We start from the raw sequence: 12,508 nt of genomic DNA, 5'->3' as shown, positions 1-12,508 counted from the left end.
TTGTAGCTTTTCTGTGCACCCCGAGCAGCGAGAGTGGTGAAAAGTGAAAATAGCGTTCAGCATTTGTTCTGCAGCGAGCTGTTATAGAGGCAGCGCGCACCCCGAGCAGAGAGTGGCGAAAAGTGAAAATAGTGTTCAGCATTTGTTCTGCAGCGAGCTGTTATAGAGGCAGCGGGCACCCCGAGCAGAGAGTGTCGAAAAGTGAAAATAGCGTTCAGCGTTTGTCTTGCTCTCAGCAAAACAAACACTCAGCATCTCAGCATTAAGCCGCCGTAGCTTTGAACTGCGTGAGATTTTCACTACGATTGACAGCGCTGCAATTATTGCAGAAAAGTATGACTTTAACTTAGGTTAAACTTTTGACTTAGGTTTAGGACAGGATTGCAGGATGTTTTGAGTGCTTACAAAGAACTGTATGATAGAAAAATGTGTGAACCTTCCAGTGTGCTCGCTGTCTTCCTGCTTCTGGTGAGTGAAACTACACTGTGCATACATTATTTCTACTTTATATAGGCTGTGTATTTATCATATCATTCCTGCTTTTACTATATGTTGTTATTTTAAGTTTAATGTGTTATTTGGTAGGTTATTTTTTGGGTCTGGGAAAGCTCAAAAACACTCTACTTTCAGATAGCAGGGGAAACCTGTACAATGGAAATGCTATGTAAATAGCTGTTACACTACATTGTTTAGGGAATAAGAAGAAAGAGAGAGAACTTCCGGGGGGTTCTTTCGATCCCAATCCACGGTTTGTTGAATCCACGGATACAGAACTCATGGATACAGAGGGCTGACTGTATGCATTATTTCTGTTTTTTGCATAATTTTTAATTTATTCAATATATGTATATTGTACTGTAATTGATTTACTTATTTATTAATTATTATTTTTTTCTTTTATATTATGTATTGCATTAAACAACTGCTGCTAAGTTAACAAATTTCACAACACATACCAGTGATAATATACCTGATTCTGATTTTGACACAGTATATGGGTTATATTTTGCTTTGCTTAACAACTTCAGATGTAATGGTGGATAGAAGATATAGAGGGGAAGTTTACAATTGAAACTTTGTTCTTCATTCAGTTCTGCAAAATACTTTCTCACTTTTCCACTTCTCTCTTTCCCATCACGACTGAATCACAAACTCCACATTAGTCAAATATCCTGTTGGGGCATGGAGGATTTTGCCTCATTTTCCTCAACTCACACTACACTGTTAACCCTCATTTCCAGTTCAGATTTCTGGCTTCTTTAACCTTACCCTGAAAGTTGAAATTGGTCTCAATTTCCTGTGTCATTCATGCCATGGGAGAGATCTAACATTTTATAATGATGCAATATATATTACATAATGTAACACTTCAGATGTTATAAAACAAAATTTATCTGCTTTATCATGAGAAGTGAAAGACAAACATTTTAATGCCTCCAGGATATTCAACTCTAAATTGTATCTTTGAAATACAGTCAATATTGAAACTCTGGAAAAGTTAAGGCATCATTACATCCTAATTGGTAAGATATGAATATGTTGAGAATGGAAATTAGAAAATTTGCAAGGAACATAGGAGATGTATGTAGAATTAATGGAATATCTTAAATCCTATTTAAATGTTAATAAATGTTGAATGACATGATTAAAAATTAGCCAATCTGTACACCAGCCTTTGCTGTAATAATAGTGTATGTACAATTATGTGAGATACTTATATCAGAACTTAATGGACCATGTTAATTTCAAGTTTGGGGTCATTACATTACAAGCTCCAAAACCTGGGCTTCTGTACCTCCCTCTGCAAAAAAGTTTCTTGACTTCCTCACTGGGAGACCACAGTCTGTATGGATTGGAGGTAGCATTTCCTCCTCGCTGACAATCAACACTGGTGCACCTCAAGGATGTGTGTTTAGCCCATTGCTCTACTCCCTCCACACCCATGAATGTTGGGCTAGGCACAGGTTAATCGCCATCTATAAATTTGCTGATGATGCAACCATTGTTGGCAGAATTTCAGATGGTGACGAGGAGGCGTACAGGAGCGAGGTATACCAGCTAGTTGAGTGCTGTCACAACAACAACTTTGCACTCAACGTCCGTAAGACCAAGGAATGAATTGTGGACTTCAGGAAGGGGAACTCGAAGGAACACACACCAGTCCTCATCAAGGGATCAGTAGTAGAAAGGGTAAATGGTTTCAAGTTGCTGGGTGTCAACATTTCTGAGGATCTATCCTGGGCTGAATGTATTGGTGCAATTACAAAGAAGGCATGGCAGTAGCTATATTTCATTAGGAGTTTGTAGAGGCATGGTATGTCATTAAAGAGGCTCACAGATTTCTACAGATGTACCTTAGTAAGTATTCTAACTGGTTACATCACTCTCTGGTATGGAGTGGCCACTACAATGGATTGGAAAAAGCTGCAGGAAGTTGTAAACTCTGCCAGTTCCATCATGTGGTTTAGACTCCATAGTATCGAGGATACCTTCGAAAGGTGATGCCTCAAAAATGCAGCATCTGTCATTAAGGACCCCCATCGCGTAGGACATGCTCTCTTCTCATTGTTACCATCAAAGAAGAGATACAGGTGTCTGAAGGAACACACCCAATGTTTTAGGAATAGCTTCTTCTCCTCCACCATCAGATTTCTAAATGGACAGTGAACTCATGAACACTAACAAATAACTATTACCTCTTCTTTTGCACTACTTATTTAATTTATTTATATATATATACACATTTATTGTAATTTATAGTCTATTATTATTATGTATTGTAAGTACTGTTGCTGCAAAGCACAAATTTTACAACATATGCGAGTGATATTAAACCTGATTCTGATAAACTGAAAAATTAAATTTTTGAGACAATTTCTGACCGTCATTATAAAAGGGAAATGAATAGAATGATGATATCCAGCTTCTGCAGCTGATAGAAATCAATATTGTTTTAATTCCAGTTTAGCAAAGATTAATTCCTGGTACCTTTTCTCTGTAAATAACTTCAATATGTTTGTATTAATACAAATTCCAATATTATTAAAAATATCAATTTCATTATCCTTATGCTCTCAAAGCTATACAAAGTGTCTGGTTCTTTGGCATTATCAAGTGAACCTTTAAGCATGATATTTGGCTGATAGATATCCAGATAAAGCTTTTGCCATCAATATGTTACATGGCTGAGTTCAGGAACTATATGGGTAATTATATTCTGATATGAATTGACAACATTTAATGGATTCTTTGTATTTGAAGCAAGGATCACAACTTTGAGCACCACATTTTGTAATTCAGCATTTCCACAATAATTTTTCTTTAGAACAGCATAATCCTTAAATAATTGGATGTCAATAAGCGATCACCATCCCATCTCCTTTCCTCCTGCAATTAAGAAGGCATTTGCCAATTCAAGTGTGCCTCTGTCCACTGATGTTTGCTGCCCAGCAGCTGTACAGCTTGCATTTCAGCACTTTCTGTGCAGGGGACTTTTGGCAGGAAGGCTGGTACCTGATGTAAACCAGCAAATTTTTCCTTGTCACAGATCATTAGTTTTTCAGCCATCAGGAACTGATCTGCTGCATCACAACGAGAGCTTCTTAACCATTTCCAGACTGGATAAGCTCACGGTGTAGTCACTTGGTGTTCTGAGATAATCCAACCAACAGTGGCAGAGCATGCAAAGAACAGCACACATTTTGACAGCCCACTCACCAGGTTGGTTTGTGCTCCATGGGCTTCACTACATCATCAGGAACAATGGCTCTTGCAACTTCAAATATAAAACTGATCAAGTTCCAGTTTGATTTTTTTGCAGCTGGCTGAAGGCTTGGAGAGAAATAATGAACTGCTTTAAGATATTTTCTGTCTGGTGAAATAATCACTTGAATTTGAACTATTTATTCCTGTCGCCAATAATATGCAGTCCAAACTGTGACCAGGTACCAACAGTAAATAAGTGTAGGAGCCAAATACAAAGATGGCATGCAGGAAATTGATTTGATTGGTCGTTTTGCAGATGAACGTGAAGTTGTGCAGAAGAAGACCTTCACCAAATGGGTGAACTCTCATTTGGCACGTGTGACTTGCCGCATTACTGACTTGTACACCGATCTTCGGGATGGCCGCATGCTCATTAAACTGCTGGAGGTTCTTTCAGGGGAGCTACTGGTACGTTCTCCACTCTAATGGAATTCATGGTTTATGGTTTTGACTGTAATGGAGTGTTGAGGATTGATTTTGACATTGGAATAATTAAGTTCCGAATATCTCTGCAAGCATTTATAATCTGTGTTGCTTTCCACAAACACATGAAAATTAAGTGGTTTTATACAACTGTGCTTCAGAATTGTGAAAAATTAGCTCTGGAAATATATACTTGATAATAGAACAGCTCTATCTATTCACCTTACATGTTGCTTAATTGCTTCAGTCTTATCTTCACGAAATATAAAGTTCCAACCAATGAATGGTCATGAAAATATTTGGCCCCAGAGTTTAAGCATTGGCAGGGAGGATGCTGCATGTATGTCAGCGCTCGGGATACAGACATCCAGCACACCTTAATGTGAGATTAAGATTCTTGTTACATTTGAAGTACAGCAGCCAGCTAACTTGGCTGTTCACTGTCCTGGCAGGAAAACATACCTCGGGAGTCCTCTGCAGAAGCTGGTAGGAAGTGGACAAGTGAGAGATGTGGACTTGGCAAAGATGGAGGCATTAGAGAATGCTGCAGAATTCTCTAACCATCTTGCTCCAACAACTCTTACTTGCCTTTCATACATGGGTTTCCTGTGCTTTGAGAAATCACATTACTAAATATTAATTTTAAATAAGGCTCTCAATTACATTCAGTACTGAATTAAATGTATTAATGAATTGTTTATAGTAGGATCATGCATAAAACACACAAACCATAAAACTGACAGCAGACACTCGCATTGAGTTCAGTAAGGGGTCGCATTTCAAAATTTCCTGTCACTTGGTCTTTCCCTGTATGCTGTTGGGAGGAGTATTTATCATGGTGAGGGGAAATACAATTCATACCCTCTTTATAGAGTTGAAACAGTAAGAGCAGAAACCTGGTGGTAGAGAATTCCACCTTGCGAAGTGACAGAGGCTTGAAGTAGTCTAAGTGGTTGGTGGTTAGGGGATGGGAGGTTGAACGATGAGAAGGGGATTGAACGCTCGGTTTTGTATACGATGGCAAGGAGATGGACTTCATTTAATAACCACTGGTCTTTATACAGCTTTCCTTTAATTTGATAGCAGACAGCGGTGAATATTTCTTTGCACTGAAAATGTTCTTTTCTACCTGATCAGCCAAAGCCAACGAGAGGTCGGATGCGAATCCATTGCTTGGAAAATGTTGACAAGGCTCTCCAGTTTCTCAAGGAACAGAAGGTGCACCTGGAAAATATGGGGTCCCATGATATTGTCGATGGGAGCCACCGACTGACACTCGGACTTATTTGGACCATCATTCTTCGCTTCCAGGTAACTGGGAATGTTAAAACTGGGGATTATTCTGGGAAAATGTATCTGTGGGATGGGATATATAACTGACCTGCTGTCAGTGAGTATTTTCCAATACTGTATTTGCTTCCTGAGCTCTGATATTTGCATCTTAGAAGAAAGATTTAAAGCAATGCCAATTGTAAGTCAGCTGTTCTTCCCACAGTGCTTATTTTAAGGAGATTGAGATCCGTGCTACTGTCTCAACTGTTCATCATATCCTCGTGGATGATGGGAGACTAAAATGCTAATGATAAATCTTTACTATTGACACAGATATTTGCAGCTCTGATTTTCCTTTTATCAAATTGCTCCCCAATATTCTATTCTTGTGCTTTTTCTCAGTCCTTCCTCCTCTTTTCCACCCTCAGATTTTCCACTTCCCTGATCTCCATTTACCATTTTTCCTCACTCCTTTGTTTCTTCCCTTCACTTCATTTTCCTTCTCCTTTCAATTCATTACCTTCCCCACATGATTTCCTCTTATTAATGTCCTCTCTTCGCTAAATTCCTTTATCCCTCTCCTCTACCCTCCACTTCCCACTCTTCCATTCACTGTTTCCTTCTTCACCTCTCCAGGCTACTTTCCTCATCCACTTTTCCTCCAAGCCCTCATACTGAAATTTCCCTTTCCTCATTTTCTGTACCCACTGTAGCGTTAATGTGACTCGGACACCGCAGTATTAAACACACACGTTTATTCACCAGACTTCCATTTTACAAAACCCCGCGTTCTGACGTCATACGCACTCTGAACTACGAATACTCACATAATACATTACATCCCCCTTCTCAAGTTTTTTTTACAATACTGTGAATTACCAAAACAATGCCTCCAGGTATGACTTTCTAACATTACAACAGCCATGACATAAACTAATAAAAATCTTAACTTTTTATACTGTATTCTACATTGTGTCTTACAAAGCTAACAGCAGTATATTTTCTTTTACTAACATAGACTAATAAACCTTTTATTTCACATCTTGGAACTTATAACATGTGTGATTTTGTCTCAAGCTGTGCGAGACTGTAGGTAGATCTGGTCTCTGTATCTAGTTGGAAGTTTGACTTGTCTCCCAGACCTTGTGCGATAGAACTGTGACTGTGCTTGTCCTTCAGAGTCAGTCTCTCAAGTAACCTCTGTGCCTGCATTTCCATTTGTATTCGTGATATCTGTTCTCAGAAATAGGTGGCTGAGGTGTAACCCAGTTGACCTCCAGCTCTCTTCCTTTTGCTCTTTGAGGTAAGCACGGCTCAAAGCATCAGCAATGTGCAGTTCTGTTCCTGGCTTATAGGAAACTGTGAGAGTGTACCTCTGTAGCCTGAGAAGCATCCTTTGCAGCATCATAGGAGCCTGGGGAAGTGGCTTTTTGAAGATGCTCTCAAGTGGTTTGTGATCACTCTCAACCCGGATTTCTTTGCCATATACATATTGGTGGAACTTCTCACACCCATAAACTATGGCGAGTAATTCCTTCTCGATTTGAGCATATCGGCGTTGACAATCTGTAAGTGCTCATGATCCATACGCCACAGGCCTCCCATCCTGCAGTATCGCAGCTCCTATTCCTTCCGAACTGGCATCCATAGACATTGTTACTGGTTTATTGACATCATAGAATTTGAGTGCTGGGGCATTGGTAACCAACTGCTTCAATGTCTCAAAACTTTTCTTTTGTTCATCTTCCCAAAGCCATTCAGTGTTGCTCTCTAGTAGCTTTCGAAGTGGAGCACTGACCTCCGATGAGTTGGGAATGAATTTGGCAAGATACTGTATCATGCCCATGAAGCTCAAAAGTCCTTGCTTGTCTTCAGGTGGTGGAAGCTGTACCACAGCCCTGACCTTTTCATTATCTGGTTTTAGCCCATCAGCGCTGAGTACGTGACCTATTTATTTGACCTCTGTAGTTCTGATCCTACATTTACTTTTGTTCGGTTTTAGGTTGTACGTGCTCTCTCCAGAAGCTTCCTCAATCTCGGATCATGCTCCTCAGTAGTGTCACCCCATATCAGCAAATCATCAATGATACTGACCACTCCATCCAGGCCTTCAATCATTTGTGCCACTGACCTCTGGAATACCTCTGATGCAGAAGAAATCCCAAAGGGTAGATGCAGGAAACGATATCTCCCTATGGGCGTGTTGAAAGTGCATAATTTGGAACTTTCCTCATCCAGCTTGGTCTGCCAGAAACCTTGATTTGCATCCAATACTGAAAAGTATTCCGCATTAGGCATGCGGGAGACAACCTCTTCAACCGTGAGCAGCGGATAGTGCTTTCTTTTGATGGCTCGGTTGAGATCTTGTGGATCTATGCAAATCCTAATCCTTTTCTCCGTGACCACTGTCACCATACTATTCACCCAGTCGGTCGGTTCTATTTCTTTCATTATGACTCTCATCTGTTCCATTCTACGTAGCTCCTCCACTACTCGATCCCTGAGAGCTACCGGAACCTTCCTTGGAGCATGCACGACTGGTGCAATAGTTGGATTAATCTGGATATGGTTTTTCTGGTCTCCAAATGGAAGCGTGGGTTTGAATCCCACTTCTGACACCATGTAGCGTTAATGTAACTTGGGCACCGCACTATTAAACACACACGTTTATTCACCAGACTTCCATTTTACAAAACCCCACGTTCTGGCATCATACGCACTCTGACCTACGAATACTCACATAATACATTACACCCACTAACCCTTTCCACTTTCCCTCAGTTCGTTACCCTTCTCCCTCACTTGCTGTTTTCTCTCATTCTCTTCATAATTTTTAAGTTGTTGACTTCCTAGACAGTTTGACCTTCAGTTTGCAACTTACATAAAAATTAGATTTGTTTTAATTTTCCAGAGTTTTAAATGGAGATTGGACTACAAATGTATTTTTCACTTCAATTGTTCTTACTAGAGTTCTTGTGAATGCAGTTCAAATGTCATTCTAATCTTTTTTTTTAAAAAGGCTGTTGATTAATCTGTCATTTCAGATCCAGGATATCACGGTGGAAACCGATGACTATAGTGAGACTCGATCAGCAAAGGATGCGCTTCTCCTTTGGTGTCAGATGAAAACAGCAGAGTGAGTTACTACTGCTGCTTTGTGTGAAGCTTACAGTGGACCCAACCTTTAATGCAAACACCTGCAAACTTTGGTGTGAACTTCCATCAAAGATGAAAAGTAAAATGATCTCAAATTAATTTTTTTTCTTTTTTATATAATACCTAGATACCCTAATGTAAACATCAGAAACTTCACATCAAGTTGGAAAGATGGCTTGGCATTTAATGCCCTTATCCACAAACACAGGTAATGTGTGGCTTTGTCTATCACTAGTTAGGAGGATGTAACTAACTTTAGTCAGGGAGCAATTGTTGGAGGTCACTAAAGATGAGAAACTGATTCATCAGGATCATTTCAAATATATACTTATTTATTATTCATTGAGATGCAGCATGGAGTAGGCTCTTCCAGCCCTTTGAGCCATTGCTGCCCAGCAATCCCCGATTTAACCCTAGCGTAATCATGGAACAATTTGCAAAGACCAATTAACTTACCAACTGGTATGTCTTTGGAAAGGGAGGAAAATTACTTAGAGCTAAATGAACATTAAGGATGTGGAGCTTGTAATGAAATAAGCTGAAGCTGAATTGCCCATTCTGGTTTTCACAACACATTGAGAGAGAAGCAGGCACGAGCAGCTTCATTTCTCTGATCTACATTCTCTTCACATATGAAGAGGCAAACAAATGTACACTTGGATGAGGACAGGAGTTCAATGGGAAGGAAAAGAGAAAATAAGTAAGACTTATAACCTGTCCTGATGCAAGACTTCTTCACTCTGAAACTTAATTCCTTTTGCTTCACAGATACTGCTTGATCACTGAGATCCTCCAGCAGATTGTCTATAGCTCCAGATTCCAGCATCTTTTGTGTCTCCATTGTATAAAGCTTAGCACATGAGCAAAGGTTCAGCTATGTGGGATAATCAAGGAAAAATCTATCAAAGTTAACTTGCATTTGTTGAATTTAGAAGATGCAGAAGTAATATAGCTGGGATTTTCAGAAAACATCTCATAGGAGATGACATGAATTTGTCTAAACAGAGGAAATCATCTTTTTCTATCATCATTGAAAGCCCTGGTTTCCTTGGCTGTGTAAGTCCAGGGAAGACAACCTCCAGCCTCACAGACTCATGAGACTGAGGCGCTCTCCTGCCCCAAACCCCTGTTTGTGTGGATGCCGTGTAAGTTGCTACCCTGTTACACATCAGTGCCACAAAATAGCAGACAATACACTGCCTACGATTTAAAGATTATATTTATGAATCTTAATTCAACTAAAGGGTTGATGAGGAAAAGAGCAACAGGGAAAAGAAAAGGGGCCATTTTAATGAAACAGTCAAATGTGCACAAGTTGGAACTCAAAGCCTGTCCACAGTCAATGCTGCTCAATGCCCCTGGCTTCGTCAAATCACGGTCCCATCCTACGACCTCTTCTCTCTTGCGTCTTCTCTCTTCATCTCTTCTCAAACAAAAACTCCAAGCTTAACCTTAGTGTCCCTCACCAGAGAAACCTCCCCTTAATTTGACCATCCTAATTGGATGACACACATTTCTCCCGTCTTTCATCTTCAACAATAACCCAAACAAGCATGAAAACAGAACAGGCTGGTCTTACAAAGCTGCTAAATAAAATACATACAGCATAACAGGAAAAGTATGAACCAGGGCATTACATAATAATTTAAGAACCCTTTTAAAATTGAGACTTTATATTATCTCAAGAAATTATACCTACATCTTAAATTTCCTGTCAAATATAATTTCCACTTGATTAATCTATCTTTGTGTGCCCAGTGATTTTCTTCTGTTCACTGCTGTCCAACTCTGGCCCAAGTACCTGATACAAAATCATCATAGTATTTTTATTGGTATAATGGTACCCTGATTTTTAAACCAAAGATTTTGTGTTTTAGATAATGCCATAATCTGTAGTGGACACGCATGCTGAGCCAATAAGTACTGTCAGTGGGCTAAGCTATCCTTCTGTGTCATCAGTCATAATATATATACTAAGTAGAAAAAAAGCCACTCATGCTAGAGTTTCATTCATTTATTTAATTGAATTATTTAGATTTTATGCTCATGTTTGAACCTGTGCTATAATAAAGGAAAGAGGAGTATTTGGGTTCAAACTTGGTTTAAAGCACTTACAATAAGTCACTGTTGCCAGTGGGGTGCATAACTTTTAGTTTTAGGAGCCAGCTTTTGGAATTGTGTGGACAACACAGTAAGGTCGTTTTAAAATGGATCTGGATTGTCTATTGGGCATTTTGGCAAAAATGTCAGAGCACTATGAAAATTCATTCATAGCTTTATTCGACAATAACAACAAATAGAAAATCAGAAGTACTTACAGTGTGTTTTTCCTTCATCAGGCCTGATTTGATTGAGTTTGACAAACTGAAAAAGTCTAATGCCATGCACAACTTACAGAATGCCTTTGATGTCTCCGAGAGGCATCTGAATGTGACCAAACTGTTGGATCCTGAGGGTAAGTTTCATGAAAAACTTACCAGACAATTATGGGTGTATATAGCCAAATAGACTTCCATGATTTGAAGCCTGCAATGGAACAGTGGGCTGTAAAATATATTCCATTTCAGGTGTTCAGAACACACATCACATTGAAGGGGAAGCAATACTTAAAAGCCCCAATTCTCTGACTGTTAGGCTAGGATTGCTTTAAATTTGTTTGTATTTACAAGGTTGAAGTAATGTGACATTAGCAGCCTTTTGTCTGAATGCTTTGTGAGTAAAACTACCAAATGTAAAATTTATGGGCGGCAACAATAGCATAATGTAAGTAATCTAATATGTTAATAATAAGTTCCCGGACTTGCGGCCAAAATTCTTGGCATTTATACATGGGCATGAATTTGATTTCCACCATTCAAGTAACTAAGTAGACAGGTAATTTAAAAATATAAAGGAAGCCTTAGTAATGGTAATTACAAAACCACCAGATTGTAGTTAAAACTCCACCATTTTCATTGAGATGTCCTTCAAAGAAGGATATCTGCCATCTTTACTCCATCCTAAGTATGAGTACAGACCCATTCCTAAGTGCCCTTGAAATGAGCACATGAATATTCATAATTGCCTACTCACTTCAGGGGCAGTTAGGAAAGCACAGTAAATGTGGGCATTTCTCAGAACAACACATCCTATTGTTCAAAAAAACCCAGTTTTGTCTTTTTGCAAAACTCTAATTGGCTTTCTTTTCCTCAATGATCATGGAATTCAAAGGCTTTATTCAACTTTTTAGGTAATGTGTTTAGGTTTTTATTTTAGCTAATCTTTTTGATCCAATTCAGATAGTGCAATTTGCATGATTGATTGAATAACATCTCATTGTTGTGATCAAAGTGCATTTTCCCTTTTATTAACTGATCTTGAAGAAAAAGTAAGCATTCTCTTTTTTCCTATTTCTTTCCCCTCCCAGATGTCTTTACAGAGAATCCGGATGAAAAATCAATCATTACCTATGTTGTGGCATTTTACCATTATTTCTCCAAGATGAAGGCATTAGCAGTGGAGGGGAAAAGGATTGGCAAGGTTTGTGTCGTAAAGAATGCCTGTGGGACTAGGCAGAAAAAAGGTTCGGCACAGCCAAGAAGGGCCAAAAGGCCTGTTTCTGTGCTGTAATGTTCTATGGTTCTATGTTTAGGTAACAGGCTTCATCCAATAAAGTAATGGTAGCAGAATACAGTTCTGGTATACTGACGAGAAGATTGATCACCCATTACCTGTGAGAAATTCTTGAGAGTTGCCATTTTTGCCTTTTCCTGGAAAACTCTTATTGTTTAAGATACTAGTCAGAGAGCACTCAAGAAAATGGGATTTATTTTTTTGTTCCTGAGAGCAGTGAAAGAGTAAAGCTGTTCAATACAATGCTGTTTTAGTAAGAGGAAAATAAACAGAACTTACT

The 12,508-nt window shown here is 39.0% G+C and overlaps 1 protein-coding gene across 5 annotated transcripts in view; it reads left to right on the top strand.

Moving 5' to 3' along the window:
• The window catches only part of LOC132383862 (spectrin beta chain, non-erythrocytic 1-like), a 319,162-nt gene that overhangs the window by 158,026 nt on the left and 148,628 nt on the right, over positions 1–12,508 (top strand). For all 5 annotated transcript variants that reach the window (XM_059955064.1, XM_059955073.1, XM_059955068.1 and 2 more), the window contains exons 3-8: positions 4,022–4,173; positions 5,326–5,499; positions 8,505–8,596; positions 8,744–8,824; positions 10,956–11,071; positions 12,023–12,135. In XM_059955064.1, the coding sequence (XP_059811047.1) occupies positions 4,022–4,173; positions 5,326–5,499; positions 8,505–8,596; positions 8,744–8,824; positions 10,956–11,071; positions 12,023–12,135 (728 nt within the window). The remainder of the gene's footprint in view (positions 1–4,021; positions 4,174–5,325; positions 5,500–8,504; positions 8,597–8,743; positions 8,825–10,955; positions 11,072–12,022; positions 12,136–12,508) is intronic.

This window comes from Hypanus sabinus, chromosome 2 (assembly GCF_030144855.1).
Source record: "Hypanus sabinus isolate sHypSab1 chromosome 2, sHypSab1.hap1, whole genome shotgun sequence".
Taxonomy (NCBI): Eukaryota; Metazoa; Chordata; class Chondrichthyes; order Myliobatiformes; family Dasyatidae; genus Hypanus; species Hypanus sabinus.
The sequence above is the reverse complement of the archived record's forward strand: the minus strand, read 5'-3'. Positions and strand labels throughout refer to the sequence as shown.